Source organism: Mustela nivalis (genome assembly GCF_964662115.1).
Source record: "Mustela nivalis genome assembly, chromosome: 10".
NCBI classification, from domain to species: domain Eukaryota; kingdom Metazoa; phylum Chordata; class Mammalia; order Carnivora; family Mustelidae; genus Mustela; species Mustela nivalis.
The window spans coordinates 25,550,925-25,569,123 of NC_139029.1; the positions used below are offsets into that span (position 1 = coordinate 25,550,925).

At 41.3% G+C, this 18,199-nt stretch overlaps 1 protein-coding gene across 2 annotated transcripts; it reads right to left on the reverse strand.

Moving 5' to 3' along the window:
- Positions 1 to 409: 409 nt before the first annotated feature.
- On the reverse strand, positions 410 to 17,471 carry SFPQ (splicing factor proline and glutamine rich). Of its 2 annotated transcripts, XM_082686902.1 has the most exons (12): positions 16,538 to 17,446; positions 15,629 to 15,817; positions 14,975 to 15,276; positions 14,780 to 14,875; positions 13,701 to 13,897; positions 13,513 to 13,597; positions 13,055 to 13,172; positions 12,665 to 12,713; positions 12,463 to 12,584; positions 3,592 to 3,639; positions 1,861 to 1,947; positions 410 to 500 (listed from the first exon to the last, which is right to left on the reverse strand). In XM_082686902.1, the coding sequence occupies exons 1-10, from the start codon at positions 17,342 to 17,344 to the stop codon at positions 3,616 to 3,618; spliced, it is 1,989 nt and encodes a 662-aa protein (XP_082543028.1). In that variant the 5' UTR covers positions 17,345 to 17,446; the 3' UTR covers positions 410 to 500; positions 1,861 to 1,947; positions 3,592 to 3,615. The 2 variants fall into 2 exon arrangements, with proteins under 2 accessions (XP_082543028.1, XP_082543029.1); XM_082686903.1 differs by lacking the exons at positions 410 to 500; positions 1,861 to 1,947; positions 3,592 to 3,639 and adding an exon at positions 9,041 to 10,031 and having other exon boundaries at positions 16,538 to 17,471.
- Between the last annotated feature and the right edge of the window lie 728 nt (positions 17,472 to 18,199).

The window sequence follows — 18,199 nt, forward strand, 5'->3', positions numbered from 1 at the left end:
TTCTTTGTGAAGTAATGTCAATACTCTTTAACCGTCATCTGACAATTCTTTGGGGAAATACAAAAGCAGGATACAAAATGGTATTATGACTGAAGCCCAATCAAAGGAGGAGCATGTAGTTATAATTGCTGTATTTTATTACATGCTGATTTTAGGAATAAAACCTATAAAGATTCAAGGTAATTATAAAATATTGATGGCTTAATCGGTTAAGTTAGGACAAGAGCCAAGGAAGGGCCATCAGGCTGATCAGTAATTAATGTTGAAGCAGCTCGGCCAGAAAGCCCAAGTCCTGAATCACTATGTTCCATGCCCATGTCACCTAAAAACAAGGTGATGACATATAAAGAAAATATTACAAACAAAAAGTCCTACTTAAACACAAAATCCAAAACAAATAAAAGCACAATCTGATTTAAAAATGTCTTTATTAACAATTAGGCTGCTCATTCCTCTTTGCCCTGTTCTTCATTGGTTTTCTGGACAGAGTTCACCTGATCCTGCCAATTAAAAGAAACAATTACTCCAAAAGATGTTAAGAATCAGAGTTGTCAAACACTCACCGTTTAGCACTAACCAAGTAAACCTTTTAATATCAAAGTAAGACTAATCAAGAAATGGGGTATTAACAGTATTTAATGATCATTAAGTATTGTTAATCTTAAGTATTAACAGTACTTACAGATCATTAAGTACTATATAGTTAAGGATTAAGATGCAGATTATTTTACCACCAGCCTTTGTCACCAGCTAGTTGATTCACCTTTAATTCCATTTATTAGAACTTTAGTTGCAACCATTGAGAAGGGAGATCTCTTAAGACACTCCACTACCTGGCACCTCCCCTAGGTTTAAAATCCAGTCAATTAACTTAACACTATTTCTACCTTACTCTTAAATGATTATGACAGCCCTTTAACTGAGCTATAATCTAACTATATCCATTTGTATTAGATGATGAGACAACAGGCTACTGTCTACCTACTATTTTTTTTTTATAAACTCTTGGCACGCAGCCCTGTCCCTTTGTTTACATACAGTCTATGACTGCTTTCCCAGCTACAACAGAACTGAGTTGCCCTTTAAAACTGCCAACCCTTCTAGGACATCATCAACTCTAGATGACCCCATCTTATAAGTATTTGGTTAAAAAATAGACAATTTCCAATTTTCCAAACCTTCTCTTTTGTACAGTTCTATGTATGGAGGCAAACAAACTCCTACAGAAAACTAAAGTCCCTTTTCTTTTTTTTAGAGAGATTTTATTTATTTGACAGAGACAGAGAGAGTAGGAACATAAGTAGTAGTGGGAGAAAGAGAAGTAGGCCTCCCACTGAGCAGGGAGCCCGACATGGGGCTTGATCCCAGGACCCTGAGATCTTGACCTGAGCTGAAGGCAGATGCTTCACGACTAAGCCACCCAGGCGCACCCCCCCTTTAAAAGATTTTATTTACTTAACAGAAACACAGCAGAAGAGGGAAATGAAGCAGGGGGAGTGGGAGATGGAGAAACAAGCTTCCCACTGAGCAGGAGCCCAAGATGGGGCTCAATATGGGGCTTGATCCCAGGACCCTAGAATCATGACCCTAGGCAGAGGCAGCCGCGTAATGACTGAGCCACCCAGGCGTCCCTACAGTCCCTGTTTTTCTGAGGTTTGAGGCAAACCAACAACAATGCCTACAGCCTCAAGAGGGCTATTAAAAGGACTGTAAATATTTTTAGTAGTATAAAAACAACATTACTCCCTACAGTTATAACAGAGTAAATTAAAATTAAATATTCACACGCAAGTAATTATGTCTGTAACACCCAAGAGTTCTTCTGAAGGGAGTTTACAGAATAAGAAACATTCAACTTACCTAGATAGTTCCTCAGTCTTACAGGCTGTGGCTTTCCTTCTTGGTTCACATTGTGTGATGTCGTCTTGAGACTAATAGCTCATCCACCTATCATTAAAAATATCATCTTATTAAAATAACATGTATAGCATACTACATTTTCATTAACTATAGTGTGTACATCTTTTTCTCAAGATCACCAAGAGGCACATTTTTGGGCCCACCCAATCAGTGGTTTTTTTCTTTTGTTTTGCTTTGTTATTGCTTAGAAAAGACCTGGTCTGCACTACAGTTAGTCTTCTAAATTTCCTCACACACACTCAGATTTTCCTCCTATCCAAGACTGGACTATTCTCTAAGTAAAAGAGAATTTCTTTCTTTTGACAGACAGAGATCACAAGTAGGCAGAGAGGCAGGCAGAGACGGGGGTGGGGTGGGGTGGAGACGGATTAGGGCTGGGGCTCGATCCCAGGACTCTGGGACCATGACCTGAGCAGAAGGCAGAGGCTTTAACCCACTGAGCCACCCAAACACCCCAATAAAAGAGAATCTTAAGAGAGATTCTGAATGGGTCAAGAGTGGAATTTAGAGTTCTAAAAATATGGCATTTTTCCACTAATTCAAGCTGGTTTCCCTTTACACAATCTTTTATCTCTATTATTTTTGGATTTATTTATTTATCTGACACAGAGAATGCACAAGCAGGGGGAGCAGCAGGCAGGAGAGAGAGAAGCAGGCTCCCCACTGAGGAAGGAGCCCAATGTGGGGCTCAATCCCAGGACCTGAAATCACGACCCAAGCCAAAGGCAGACATTTAACCAACCAAACCACCCAGGTGCCCCAATCCTGTACCTTTTCTTAAAACTGAAACATAAAACACACAACAGTCTATTAGTTTTAGGTATACAACACAGCTTCATCCATGTACCTTCTGTCAACTTGTCTATCGTCTTGACACTTTTATAAATAAAATAGTCCCCACTTTCTCAAGCTCACACACCCAATTTTTTAAAAAAATTTTACTTGAGAGACAGCATAAGTGCATAAGAGAACATAAGCAAGGCGAGGCAGAGTGAGAGGGAGAAGCAGGCAGAGAGCGCCTGATGCAGGTCTTGAACTCAGGACCCCAGGATCATGACCTGAACCGTGGACAGATACTTGACTGAGCCACCCAGATGCCCCCTGCATGTTGTTTTCAAAAACCAAAACACAGGAACGCCTGGGTGGCTTAGTGGGTTAAAGAATCTGTCTTCGGCTCAGGTCATGATCCCAGGGTCCTGGGATCGAGCCCCACATCCGGCTCTCTTCTCCGCGGGGAGCCTGCTTTCCATCCTCTCTCTCTGCCTACTTGTGATCTAAGAAATAAAATCTTAAAAAAAAAAAACAACAAAAAAAAAACACATGGGTATTATCTCAGAAGTAAACATCTTAAAAAATCAAACACATTTGGGGCGCCTGGGTAGCTCAGCCATTAAGCGGCTGCCTTTGCTCAGGTCATGATCCCAGGGTCCTGGGATCAAGCCCCACACTGGGCTCCCTACTCAGCAGGGAGTAGGGAGCTCCCACCACCCCCAACCCCACTTGTGTTTCCTCTCTTGCTGCGTGTCAAATAAATAAGATCTTAAAAAACAAAACCAAAAACAAAACCCCAAACACGTCTCACCCCACATAGCTAAATCACATTGTTTAACCTTTGTTAACATATCACACTCAAAAGTCTTCTACAGGTTAGGACTTCTAAGGAAAACTTACTTGAAGTGAGTGAGTACTCCAGTATCAGCCAACCTCAATCATTCTTACCTAAAGAATAATAAGAGAAAGTTAATATAAAAGACAAGGGTATAAAGGTTTGAAAATGCTAGTTAACTTTAAAATTTAGAGAGTAAAATTCCAGAGACAAAGATTAGGGGCAAGTTACAGCATTTAAAAAAAAAAAAAAAAAACCAAAAAAAGAAAAAAAAAAAAAAAAAAGAAAAGAAAAAAGGAAAAAAAAAAACCAAAAAAAGAAAACAGGAAGAAACTTGATGGGGGGAAAAAATCTAAAATTATTTTTATGTAAAGTAATAAAGTAGACAGCTCAATTCAAAGAATAAAAACTGTATCTTATTTAAAATACAAAAGCCTATCTGCTATTTTCACCAGTCTGAGCACAATCAAGTTTGACTGCAACCCAAAATATACTATCCCTTATGTGAAGGTATGTGACAACGTTTACCTTACCAAATGAGTTTTAACATCAGCTCTCTTTTCATATGAAAGCACGTACCCTGCTCCCCATTCAAGTATGTCTTCCGGTCTCAGGTGGACTGACCACCTGCAGCAGGAGTCCTCCAAGAGTGCCCTCCCCCATCCACAGTACACAATGCAGTTGTTATCCTGCAATCCTCTGTATTTGCCTCGTTCTTTCCCTCCAAGTCCTCACTGAGTTTTCAGTTAGGGCAGGGAAGCTAGGCCTTATTCAGGACAGCAAGGAACCTGAGTTTTTCTGAGGGAGAAAACATTCACCTTCACTATATATGCCTGGCAGGGCCACGGTGCACAAAAACCAGAAAGATCAGCCTTAATTCAAGTTCCAGGTTTTTCTTCCTCCCTGATTATCAGTTACTGCCAAGGGGATTAAAAAAAAAAGCTCCCTGTTGCACATGTACCATCCATAAGGGATACTATATCGTTTGCATTCTCCCCCATTCTCCAGATTATCCTATCCTGCATCCAGCCCCCTTCTCACCCTCCAAATAAAATCTTTTCAGCACTGGTGTTCAAAAGCAACATTTTTATGGTTGATGGTTTACCAACTGTGAGATTTCCACAGTTGAGTCTTAAAAATTGCCAATCATTATCTAGCAGCAATGACAGATGATTAGGAACAGTCAAATCCTCAGAATTCTTTCCCTAATAGGCAGCCATTTGAGAACTGCACTAGCTGACAGAACACTGAAACATTATCAGCTAAAGCCAAAACCAAATAAAGGCCCAGAACAAACATCCTGGCTCTCTCAAACCTGTCCAAAATCATTAAGGGAAAGGCAGTAAATGCAGGACTGTGGATCATGTCACTGCAGCTGACAATGATTAACAATAGGAGACATGCAACCCCCATTTAGGTTAAAAGTCCAAACTAGTCACACGCATCTCTTCTCTAGGGGAAAAAAATGAGACTATTATGCATTCTTTGTAGGTTTTGCAACCTGTGTGAAGAGCACCCATTCCATTTCTTTCATCTTTCAGAAAGCACCGGTATCTGTTCCAAGGGCCTAACAGTACGAAAATGCATTCTGGCATCACACCTCTGAACTTTAGACCATTCTCATTAAAAAGAATAATTTGGGTTTGTAACAAGAAAAGACTATGAAATACAATGCAAGCACCTCGGTATAGTGTTGTTACTGCAACCCATTTATTCCCAGCTTTTTGAGTGAGTGAGACCCTCTACACTAAGATTCACAAATTATAGCTACATACAAATCGAAACTAGTAAGAATCGACTTAAGTCACAGGTTTCTCATTTCAAAGTGCAAAAACCTATTCATCTTGAAATAAGCAGAAATGAAGCAAAATTAACCGCCCTCCCCAGTAATGTTCCTCAAGTCCATAGATTATAACAAGTACGTTCTCTCAAAATTGTTACTGGCTATTAGGAAATAAACCTGAGCTTTTATTTCTAAGCACTCGAATCACTAAATTACGGCAGCAAGTGTTGGCCACCGATTTAATGAATTATGCCACAGGAAAACCCCATCAGGGTTGTATGTCAATTTAGTGACACTCTCGTCACTAATACTGAGCATTATGTTTGCACTGCATTGTACTATCAATATAGAACTAAACTAGTCACCATTTGCTTTTTTAACAGGAGAGTCAAGTTATTTGCTTGAACAGACTACATATTAAGTACCAATTTGTCCCCACCTTGTGAATTGCTTGCCAAAGAGCAAGCCATTTTTCTTGATAGAGTGGAAGAAAATTCTCATAGTCATGAAGAGTTTTCACCGGCATTTATGCAAAGTAAACCGAACTTTCCAGTTACAGAGCAGAAAGCATTATACATGATAGCGGTTTCTCATGCATGCTATCTAAAAACCAGCTCAGAGACCAAAGTTAAGTTGAATTGAGGTCTGGAACAACAGTTGATGCAAAGCTTACAAAGCTTAAGTCCTAAGCAACAAAAGAAGGTGCTTTTGAAGACTTTTCTTTTTCTTGGGTGAACATTTTGGATTATATAACATCACATCCCTAAAGCTAATAAGGGAACCAAATTTGAAAAGCTACTCTGAACATGTGCAGTTATCCTACAGAATACGACGAAGGTTTAGGATTGGGAAATGATTCCCAACATGTATTCAACTGCAGGCAAATCAACATGCCACACCACTTTCCCCCAGGTTTAGAGCAGAGACATTTTTAGATAAGTCACATAACTTGAACTATACACATTAGATTCCCACCTAAGCCCACATTAGCAACAAAGGTATTCCCATGAAGCCCATTTAAAAAAAAAAAAATTTAAATCACATTACAAAAAAAAAACTGTACTTTGTCTTAATTCACTCAACCTACAGAAATTGCCGAGATTGCATTCTGAAATTGATATTGCTGACCTATGAGGTCAGTTTGCTACAACAGAGACTCAGTATCACAGGCTATACAGTCGTGTCAATATGCTTAAAAGCACTCTACTTCCCAAGTATGGTTTGATTCCCTCTCCCCCACACCACTGATATGCTCCAGGTTCTCTTCAGTTACAATGCAACTAAAGGAAACCACGCAACTGAATCAGACATACCAAAGAATCAAGTTTGCACTTTTTATCTGAGAACTGCAACAGCACTGAATTCTGCCTGACAAATTACAGCTCTAAGCCCAAACCCACGCAGTTTTGATAGAAACTAGCTTTACCATACAAGTGTTAGGTGCTGCACTGCAATTTCATTGTCAGAAGTGTGATGTCAGAATGCCCACGGAATAAAAGTACATAGCAAGTCACCAAGTTAGATTATATTGCTTGTTACCTACCTGTATGCAGTCGGCAATGAGAATCTTGGAGCAAGCAGGAATACTACATCCGGGTCCTAATGTCCATTGCCATTTGCGGTACTACGTTCCTCACAGTTACGCACTGCAGAAATGCTGGCTAAACGCAGTTATGTAGCAGGCCACTACTTTAATAGTGCATAATTGCAGTCCAAGAACACCAGAAAACATTCCGCCACAACAGAGTGGCGCCCAAGAAAAGCCAAGTATCTAAATTTTTGTCTGCCATAATATGCCACTTATAAAAAATTGCACAGGCGTACCGTTACAATTTCCCAAATTATTATCTGTTTATATTAGTGGTATAATACATCTATAAAGAGTGGTGGGGTTTATAGTACTTCTACTTAGGAGTTTAATTAGTGTTCTAAGCCAAGAGGATTAGGGTTTCACTGAATGTGAGCCATTGGGTTAATCTTAGAAGGTACCTACTAAATACACTGGGGTCTCTTAGAGAATGCAATTTCTTAAGATTAGGAGTAATTAGCTTAAAACGATCAGTGTTCCTCTTAACACAAAATTATGAGAGAAAGTAGAGGAGAGGAAATGGGGGCAGGTGGTTACTTTAAATGAGAAAAATGACTAAAATACTTCAAAGGTACTACACTCCCTTTCCCACCCCACATTTCATTATCAGCTTTTAGGAAATTCCTTTTTAAGATGATTTCAATTCACATTAGTCTAAAAACTATCATATGCATTCCAAGACTTATTGAAAGTCTATTTGAGTAGCTTACAACCCTTGGTACACTGCTGTTTCAGTGATTAAAGGCAAAACTTAGTTGGAACTAAGCAACATTATTTGCTAAACAATGTTTAGCAATTCTACAGCCCACAGTAAGGCTATCAAAGCCACAACTTTCAGGAGATTATCCATTAAGCATCCTTCACCACTCTTCAAAGGTACAGTACTACAAAAGCTTATTTTAGGGGTCTGTGCCAGCATCCCTTATAAAGAAAGGCATGTAATCTGAAAAATAAACTGAAACATTAATTTTATAGGCAGATTTTCCCACTTCCCCACCAGCCCCCGCCCACACACATTCAAGTTCACCCTCTATGGGTGTCCCATGAACACCCCTTATGTTATCATTAGTGGAGTCCCTACCATACAATTCAATCAGATTGTAATGGATTCCTTTCAAATCCACACCCTTGTTTCCATACAGATAACCTCATACATATCACCAATTGATGACTTAGGACAAAACTTCCTTATTGATAGAATAGTGGTAGAACTACTACCCATTTCCAAATGTCTTGGTGAAGAAATGATGATTTTCTAAGGAGACTCTCTTCCTTAATTAGCACACCATGTACCTGTCAGTCACACAAGCAGAACTGGGTGACACGCCTATAATTATATTCCCCTAGTGTTTTACTTTTAGTATTATCCAGTCTCCTATGCACAAAGTGCTCAACTGTTTCAACAATAGGTTTCCCTTTGTACTCAGGCACAATACTAAACTTCAGCATTTTAACCAAGATTTGATTTAGAATTTTACTTTTGCCAATTAGCACCAAGAACAGAGGTGAAAAAGAGGAAGACACATTCCATAGTGAGAGCTCTGTAATGTACAAATTTGAATGGAAACGTAACTAAGAACAAGCCAAACCGTTCGTTACTTTACCTACTTTTAGGAAACTCTTCCTCTGCTAACATATATGCACTGGGAAAACAGGTTCCCGTTGTACTAACAGACAACAGTAACGATCTACTTTAATAAAAGTCAAAATGTCTTTCCTAATGGAAGGAGATTCAATGAAGTTGACAATCAACTGACAACACCATCGAAACACTCCAAAACTTTATGGTGGGAAGAAGGGCTTTTTGTACTGTGTAGCATAAGCAACTCTCTCCAGAATTAGTGCTACATCGAAAGTAAACTATGGAAAAACATGTTAACAAATATTTTACAGTAAGAATTATCTGCAACCCTATTTGTCATTAACAGTCACCACTAGTTCTTAGACAAGAGAACAAGTAGATTGTTACAGTCCTACAGATTTTGCCCACCAGCAGTAGCACAAGGAGATGTAAAAAGTTACAGAGTACAAATGCATACATAGCTAAAGCTACTTTATGGTTACTACGCGTCTTACTTTCCAGTTGCATTTTTCAGACTAAACCCCATCTTCATAAATCACTTGAAGTAATACATGAAAAGGCTTCATGTTTAACAATCTTTAATTCAAATGTGAAAGTTCAATACAAGCCATATGTAGGGCTTGGGACTTGTTCTTTTAAAAACAAGAATGGAGAAATGCAACAGAATGATCTTTCCACTTTTTCTTCAGAAACTTTCAAGGAAAGGATAGATCATAGGGCCATAAAGATCCATTTAGTCATACCCACTTTCTCTCCCTACCAATAGTCTTTCACCCATTCCATCATCTTAATACACATTCCCGAAGGAAGATTTACAGTTCAGCTTGCTTACATAACCATTTAAAAATACTTAGCACCAGCTTGCTTCCTATAATGCCAAACAAATCAAATCATGAAACTACTTCAATATGCATTTCTTCTTTTTAAAACAAGGGGGTACTTGTTTGTAGAAAGCAATACTTAGCCTACAGATACATTTCCCAGAAACGGCAGGTGCCATTTGAAGGCCTAGACACGCTCATGCTTTCAAAGTGGAATACCTAGCCTAATGTGCATAGAAGCATGAATGGCAAAGTTGAAGATCAATATTATAACTATTTTTTCTATTTATTTGAAGCACAGTAAAAAAAAAATTGGTACACTTTGGAAATTCAGTGGCACAAGGTACACTGCCATAACTTGAGGGACATTATACAGTTAAAAAAAAAGTAAATAAAAAGAAAAAAAATTCCCGTTTGAAACACTGCATTACATAATTTTACCTGCCCAAACAGACCATTTACAAATATTAGGTCAATAAACTGCTAACATCCATAAAAAGGTAGCTTTCTTACTAAAATGCAAGAATTTAAAAGATTGGTATCTAAACAAGAAAAGACAAAAACAAACTGGAATGAAAACCTAGGTATCACATCTAAAATCGGGGCTTTTTGTTTGGGCCTTCATACTCTTCTCTCCCTCTACCATATCCTGCTGGAGTTCCAGGCCCCATTCCTCTAGGACCCTGTCCACCCACAGGTCCCGCACCTCCCTGCCCAAAGCGCTCAGTACGCTATTGGAACAGTAAATTAACAGTTCATTATATGTAGTTGATGTCCATGTGTGTTAAGTAAATATTTTAGAAGGTTCCGTAGTCAACGTTCGTCGATACAATCACCAATGAGTCGATCCACAGGTACCGGGAACATAGAAAGGAAAAAAGGGTAATTTGAAAATTAGTTTACGATAATACATGCCTTGTGGTATGTTCCCACTTGAGCCATTCTCATACACCTGTTTCAAAGAATAGGTCTTCCCTGTAGTGCTAAAAAATTTAAGCATTAGTGCAGATGTGAAAACCCATTCCAAAATGAGTTTTAAGAAATTTCACATCAGATTAACCCACTGGAAAAGCTTGCAAACTTCTCACTTTCAAGGTCTGAACAGGAAATTTATTTTCCAAGTAAGCCTAACAAGCCCAACCAGACAGATTCAATGCACTCAATGAAGTGACAAAGACCTACTCACCAGTTAGTGGCATGAGCTGCGTAAGAAACCTTGTGCTTTTCAAGATCTTAAGACACATCTGCTAACTTGCAGAAATCTTAAAAGGTTCAAAGTTTTAATAAAATGCTACCAGACTACAAAAAGAAAAAGCATAAAAGACTAACAGATTTAGTCACTTAACCGGCACAGTAACTTCATTAAAAAGTATTGCCATATTCTCACAGGTATACCACCTTCAGAACCATCACTACATAACCAGAGACAATTATGTTCCCAGTAGTCTGTGTTGCTGCAAATTGACTGAATATACAGCCCACCCCCACACCGGCCCAGCTTTTTCTTCAGGTCTTTGAAAGTCCACTGGTTAGCTATGATTCCACGTTTTGGCTTTCTCCCAAACAACTAAACACCAAGCTCAAGTAACTGCAATAAAGCAGGATTTCATGATTCCACCTGGTTTTAAGTACTTCTAATCTGAGAAATCTATATTCCCCAAATAGAAAAACCCTATAGATATGCAAAGCACAGAAGCCTCAACTATCTTTCAAATTCCATTCAGAATAAATTACTAAGAGCATCACTCCAAAAATGCAGGGGGGGAGCATCAGGGTTTAACTGTTCCTATACGTATTTCCAATAGGTTTCCTACTGAACACTATAGAACTACTTAAAAAACTAAACCTCAACCCTCTAAACTATTTCTCAAAATCCTAAAAATTTCAGGGTTTTAGCCCATTATGCTGTGTATCTCAAAAGCTCTAAGAAAATTTTTGGGTTTCACGATTATGTTATTACATCACCTTAAAACCCTATCTGTTACAAGGGACATACAAAGAACCTTAATTGTGGGAACATCACGTCAAATTAGTTTTACAAATCTGATACAGACCTACAATCTGCCTTTCAGAAAAGCATATAAACCAAAATGTTACCCACAGTATTTTTTTAAAACTTAATTTAAAGAAAGCTAGTAACACTATATTTTAACCCAACCAGGTATTTATGATTCTAATTCTCAAAAAACCTTATGGAGATTTTAAATAGACTAGGCCCCATACTAAATCCTTATACTCCTATATGTAAAATGAATCTAATAAGCTTCGTGCTAAAGCTTCCCTCCTTTGCCAAAAGTTTGCAGGTGAACCAATCAGATTCAGTTCAGTTGTGAAAATGCATTCTTCTCTAAACCCACCTCTAAATCCAATATTCAATTTTCCTACAATCTGTAAAGCCCTAACACAGCCACTCAGACCAACTCACTTGGTGGTTCTAAAGCATCCTGACAGGCTATCTGTACAGTTAAAATATGAAAGCATCAAGAAGGTTCAGATCAAATGCACACAACTAGTATGCTTAAAACTGTCAATGATTTTTGCTATCCTGTAGCAAAATAGAGATGTCAGTTTATTTTAGAAGGTGCACCTACTGACAGGCCCAACAAGTGGGAAACGACGAGTCAAAACAGTGAACAACTCCCTTTTCATGGGTAGAAACCACACCAAATATAGATCAAAGTCCTACACATCACTAGAACATGCCTAAAACTATAAACTACAAGTCTGATTCATACTTATGGCAAATATCAGCTTAATGAATGACAGTTTGCCATTTGATTACTCTCACTTGGATGTAGAATAATCAGGTACATCATCTAACATTTAGAATTTCAATTTGCCATGTGCTAGAGTGCGAAAGTACACAAGCAATATAATAGAAAGCACCTATGTCTACTTATTGCCAAAGAGAACTCCAACATACTACTGACAGCATTGACTTCTTGTTGGCAACCATTTCTGTTTAGGTTACCACACACTGAGTTCTTCTATGTTGCCAAAGTACTCCTCGATATTATGATTTACGTGATAAGGGAACTAAAAAGAGGTCCAGTTACCTACTTAAAAAAGAAAAAAAAACCAAAAAACAAAAAACAAAACACACACACGTAAGTTGTGAAAAATGAGAATTTCCTTCGTACTACGTCATACAGGATACATTACCATGTCGCTTCCCATCATGGAACCACTCATGGTTGCTGGTGGGACTCCAGGATTAGCTTCATAACCTATGCCACCTCCACCACCTAGAGGTGGAAATTTCTGGCCTCCTGAACCATAGGGATCTAGGAAACAAAAATGCTGGTTACAACTCAACCAGGACACTGCTCTCTAATGGTACTGCTAATTTGATTTTCCTGCTTACCTCCCATGTTCATTGCTCCTCCACCACCCATTCTCATGTCTCTTTCTCTCTGCAAGAAAAAGAAATAAAAATGAACCCTTTCATACACCTGTACTATACCAAAAAATTTCCAAAACTTAAAAATCAGTTAAGACTACACGTAAAACCAGTATTCTGAAACCAAATGTTGAGAACTCAATTATCAGAAAACCCGTAAGGCTTCTTCCCAATCAGTGAAATCTTTAGGCCCAGCCAAGAAAATAAAACTTAAAAGTGTATTAATCATAATAACACACTCGTATAAAGAACGGCCGTCAAGTAAAAATGTCATTTATTTGAGCAAAGTTTCATTTGAGGTACCTCCAAGTTTTGTAGACAACTCCAATTACATTTCAAAAGAATTTTACTTACTGGATCCATGTAGCCCATCCGGCTATAACTTTCCTCTCTTTGGCGTCTCATTTGTTCTTCCATTTCACGCTGACGAATCATCATCTCTTCTTCCCTTCTACGTCGTTCTTCTTCTTGCCTGGAAATATTCACCAAGCATATAAACTAAAGTGTCATACGCATCTTTTAAAAGCCAATTTAAAGAAAGCTAGTAATGTGCCTCAGAGCTTTACGAAGTCTAGATTACAGCAAACACACATGAAAGCGTGGAGTGTAGAAGAGACTTAGAAGCATTCTGGCAAAGAAAACAGACGTCATCAATCAAAACCTTACATTCTACTCCAACTTTGTGTTAAACCAACACTGACCAGTATGTAACCTCCCTGTAGTCCATCAGACTCGCCTGCAAAATTTAGGCCCATCTTTCCCTCTGAATGTTAATCCAGAAGCAAAGGCTTATTAGCTTAACAAAATTTTACCTTAGTTGCATTTCTTTACGTTTCTGCATTTCTTGATTGTGAAGTTCTTCCATGCGTCTTAATTCTTCCTGGCGTCTCATCAGATCTGAACATTAGAAAATTGTTTTGAATTCACATCAATGGGACTATAAAAAAATTTCAAAAACCAACTGATCCCATCAGTGATATTTACACAAAAGGGTCTTTACCTTGACGCAGAAGATTTGCCTGATGCTCATGATAGGCATCTTCCATTTCACTTTCCAATTTGTCTTTTGCATCTTTCATGTTTTTTTCAACTTGTTCCCTTTGCTGTTTTTCCATTTCATCAAGGGATTTCCAACGCTGAGAATATTCATACTCAAATGTGCCATGTTGGGCAAAACGAGGAGGCGTTTCTCTCTCCCTGACAGTATTTAAACATGAACCAGTTTGTGACACACGCAAGAGATACTACCTGACTGCCCTAAGAACAGACGTCCCCCCGGCCTATCACATGTAAGAAATCCCAAAAGGGAACAGCCCCCTTGGTTCATGCAAAACAGCCTACATTAAAAATGGCATGTTCCAGGGCCAGCTGCTTGGCTCATTCTGAGTCTTGATTTTGGCTCAGGCCATCAGAGTGAGCCCTGCCTCAGCAGAAGTCTACTTAAGATTCTCTCCTACTCCCACCCACAACCACGCCACATGTACCTGGCCGTACTAATAAACAAATCTTCACAAAGTAATAAATAACAGATCCCAGGACAATAAATCCTGGGAAATAAATCCCACCTTCCTCATTTCCTAATTTTATTTCCTCTACCCAAATTCCTATTCAAGGACTTATTTTTTAAAAGATTTTATTTATTTATTTGTCAGAGAGACAGCACAAGCAGGCAGAGGCAGAGAGAGAAGCAGGCTCCCTGCTGGACAGGGAGCCCCATGCGGGACTCGATCCCAGAACACGGGGATCATGACCTAAGCGAAAGGCAGCAGCTTAATCTACTGAGCCACCCAGGCATCCCTCAAGAGCTGTTTTTTAATCCTTAAAAAGATAGGTATTCATCATGCAGTTGTTCAAAGGCCAAACAAAACTGCATATAAAACATTAAGCAACAAACATTAAGCATTTGACTATCTCTGCTTCAAAACCTCTAAACTTCCTGACCCTTATATTTCTATCAAGCACATGCATTTCAAAGAATTTCTCATTCTCTAAACAAAACTGAAAAACTACTACAAGTTCTCATCTGCAATTAAAAATTGCTCAGATAAAAAAAAATTGCTCAGATTAAATCAATCTTACTTTTGATACATTGGATTCTTCTGTGCAAGTTTTTCAGGAAGGCCATCTTCATCATCTAATTGTTCAAGTGGTTCCACAATGACTGGACGAGGAGTTCTAGTAACAGAAATGGTTCCATCTTAACTGCTTTCAGTTTTATCCCAACTTCCTCATCCAAGTTAATAAATAAAAATTACTATAAGCATATAAACTTACGTTGTCAGTAAGAAAACACCTTCACTGCATCTTTCAAAGGCTTTTCTTGCTGCTGGTTTAGAAGCAAATTCAACAATGCCTTTCCCTGTAGATCTCCCACGATCATCCACAATTACAACAGCCCTTTCAATAGGACCAAATTGGCTAAAGGCTTCTTCCAACAGTTCATTGGAAACGTAAGGTGAAAGATTTCGAACGGAGAGAGCGGCAGCGTGTGTGGCAAAACGAACCCGAAGCTGTCTACCTCTCATGGGTGTATCATCAAGTTCAGCTTTGGCAATTTCAGCCAATGCCCTAGATTCCTGAAAGTATCAGACATACTCATGTTAATATAACTTCAACATCAGTTAACATCCACTCCAGAACGGTCAAAAGCTTAACTCCCTTCCCTTTCTCCAGCTTAGCTCAAGATCCGCAGGCAGCTCTCCCTGACACCACCCAGGGTAGGTAAAGGTCTTACCCACCCACTCCTGTCTTTTCTTAGTACCAACAATTATTCATAATACAAATGTACCTTTTTTGTAAATAACGATGAAAATTTTAAAGACCAATTTACTGCTGTTGGCTTGAACACTAGAGTTTGCAGTAGCAAAAAACAAGGGAAAACCCCTGAAAACCCCTCTAAATCCACATTAAAAAAGAAAAAAAACTCACAAGTTTAATAAACCCAAATCCTTTGCCTTTATTGATAAAAACTTCTCCTGGTTCTCCATATTTAGCGAAAAGTCTTTTGAATTCATCCTCTGTGATATCAGCAGGTAGATTCCCAACAAACAACCGACAACGCTGAGTGTAAGTTTTCTCTCCAGGCCTCCTCAAGAGAGACAAGTTGGCTTTAAATCCCTAATGAAAAAGGAAGGAAATTTTCAGAAACCAATGAATGACCTTAACAAGTAGAAAAATCCAGTAATAATGTTCGCTTTCCCAGACTGGGTAATACCACCAATCGGGTTGCTTTTCTGTTCCATTTACAGTCAAAGTCAAGATTCCATATCATAGGGATTTCCAACGTATTAACTATCATCAAATAGCCCAAATCATCCAAAACACTCGAAAATAGACCTATAGCCCTCTCCAAACTCGACTCAACACAATCAACATCAGCTGTATATATTAAGTATTCCTGGCAAACCTAAATCGTAGCATTAACACATTAAGTTAAAATGGCCACCGACTATTAAGTGAAAAAAAGGATGCGATGAAAATCCTGCTATCACTGGTGCCTTTGTGCCTGCGCTTTTAAGGTCTCCCGCAACCTGGCCAACCCTGCATTTCACGCTCTACTCCGTCCCCAGGATCCTCTGGTTTTAACAGGGCCGAGCACAGCTTCTCATCGCTGCCTCCTCAGGCCACCCACCCTCGGTCCTCAGCCAGCCGGGAGAATAGCCTGGGGCCAGGAAGAGGACCCACGCCTTCCGCCCCACGCTCCGGCAGCGGCCCCGCCCTCCACCGCCCGCGCGCACGCGCCTTCCGGTCTCCGACAAAATGGAGGCCGGGAAGGGAAAGAGGAGGGGGCCGCCGCCATCTTAGAGAAACCGACGCGTAGCTCCGGGAGACACTCACCTCTGAGTCGGAGATCTTCTCCTCGCTGCGGCCGCCTGGCCCGCCAGGCGGGGGGCCCTGGTGGTGCTGCTGGTGGTAGGGCGGGTGGTGCTGCCGACCTCCGCGGGGCTCCCCGCCGCCTCGGTGCGGCGGCTTGGGGTGGCCGCCAGGAGTGCTTAGGCCCGGGCCACCGCCGGGCTTCGGCCCGCCTGGCATTTTGCCGCCCTTCGGGCCTCCGGGTCCTGGGCCCTGCTTAGGCCCAGGGCCTGGGCCCCCTGTGGGTGGAGGCGGCGGGCCCCCGGTCTGAGGCGGGGTGGTGGGGACCCCGCTGCTCGGCGGCGCGGGCGGGGGCGCCCCGGGGGGCGCCGAGGTGACAGCGGGCGGCGGGGTCGGGGTGGGGCCCGGCCCCGTAGGGGCCCCGGAGGTCGGAGGAGTGGCAGGCGGTGCCGAGCCCGAGGCCGGCGGAGCGCTGCCCACTCCGGGAGCCGGGCCGGGTCCCTGAGGAACGACGGGCTTGGACGAGTCCTGTGGCGGCGGCGGCTGCTGATGCGGCGGCTGATGCGGTGGCGGCTGAAGCGGCGGCGGCTGCTGTGGTGGCGGCTGTTGCGGCGGTGGCTGCTGCTGTTGCTGATGCGGAGGCGGTGGCGGGATCGGGGGCTTGGGGCCACCCTGGCCCGGGCCGGGCCCCATGGGTCCGCGGTTCTGATTGAGGCCCATGCCGGGTGGCGGGGAGCGGAAGTCGTGGAGGCCGCCGCGGCCGCCGCCTCCTCCGCGCCGGTGGAAGCCGCCACCGCCACCGCCACGGCTCCGGAACCGGTCCCGAGACATGTCTGTGATCAAGGGGCGGTCGAGGCAGAAGCGGAGAAGACGCTCAGGGAACGTGGAGGCCACCTTGCTTCGCACAAGATGGCGGATGACACAGGCGGCGCGCCGCCTTTGTCCTCGTCTTATATAGACCAGCTGGTATGGCCCCGCCTACTTCTCGATCGGTAGCTCCAATAGCCAATTGCAAGTACGGTACTTGATGACACTAAGTTACGGAGCGCTTATCTTTCCGATTGGCTTCCGGATGAGAGGAGGGAGGTGTGGGGGGAGGGGCTGAAGTTTCCAGTTGGCCAATGAGCGGAAAAGGAGTTGGCTGTAGGCCACTGTGATTTGCTGTGAGAAATTTGAATGGGTTCGCCAGAGCAATTTTCCCTGATAGCCAGGGCCCTATCAGCTCCTGGGGAGAGATGTTAGAGGACCCTTTTCTTTTCTTGATTACCCCCCAAGAGCTGCCTGCCGGTATTCTTGCCCGAAAAGAACAGATGTTCTCTGGTTCAAAAGCATAAATTACTTGTGCTTACTACCTACTCTACCTTGTGCTGGGCCAATTAAATTAGAGAAATAAAATCTTACCGATTTCACACACAGTCTTATTAATTTCATTTTGGAACCTCACTGGAGTACAGATTTGTTTTAGCAATATAAACTTTGGAATAGGCTTAAATTAGTGCACTCTTTGTTCAAAAAGAAAAGTTTTAATTGTGTACATATATGCGTGTGTATAGACTAGTAATTTACATACACAAATCACAGAATGAATATAACATTTTCTTTAACTCCACTAGTACTGGGGCATCTGCCTTCGACTCGGGTCATGATCCCAAGGGTCCTATGATGGAGCCCCGCGTTGGGCTCCCT

Excerpts from the sequence above, each read along its gene's own strand:
- SFPQ (XM_082686903.1), bottom strand. The coding sequence starts at position 17,344 with ATGTCTCGGGACCGGTTCCGGAGCCGTGGCGGTGGCGGTGGCGGCTTC. Across the intron at positions 13,598-13,700 it reads GGCAAATCTTCTGCGTCAAG|ATCTGATGAGACGCCAGGAA; the intron begins GTAAAGACCCTT and ends TCTAATGTTCAG. Across the intron at positions 12,714-13,054 it reads GGATGGGCTACATGGATCCA|AGAGAAAGAGACATGAGAAT; the intron begins GTAAGTAAAATT and ends TTTTTCTTGCAG.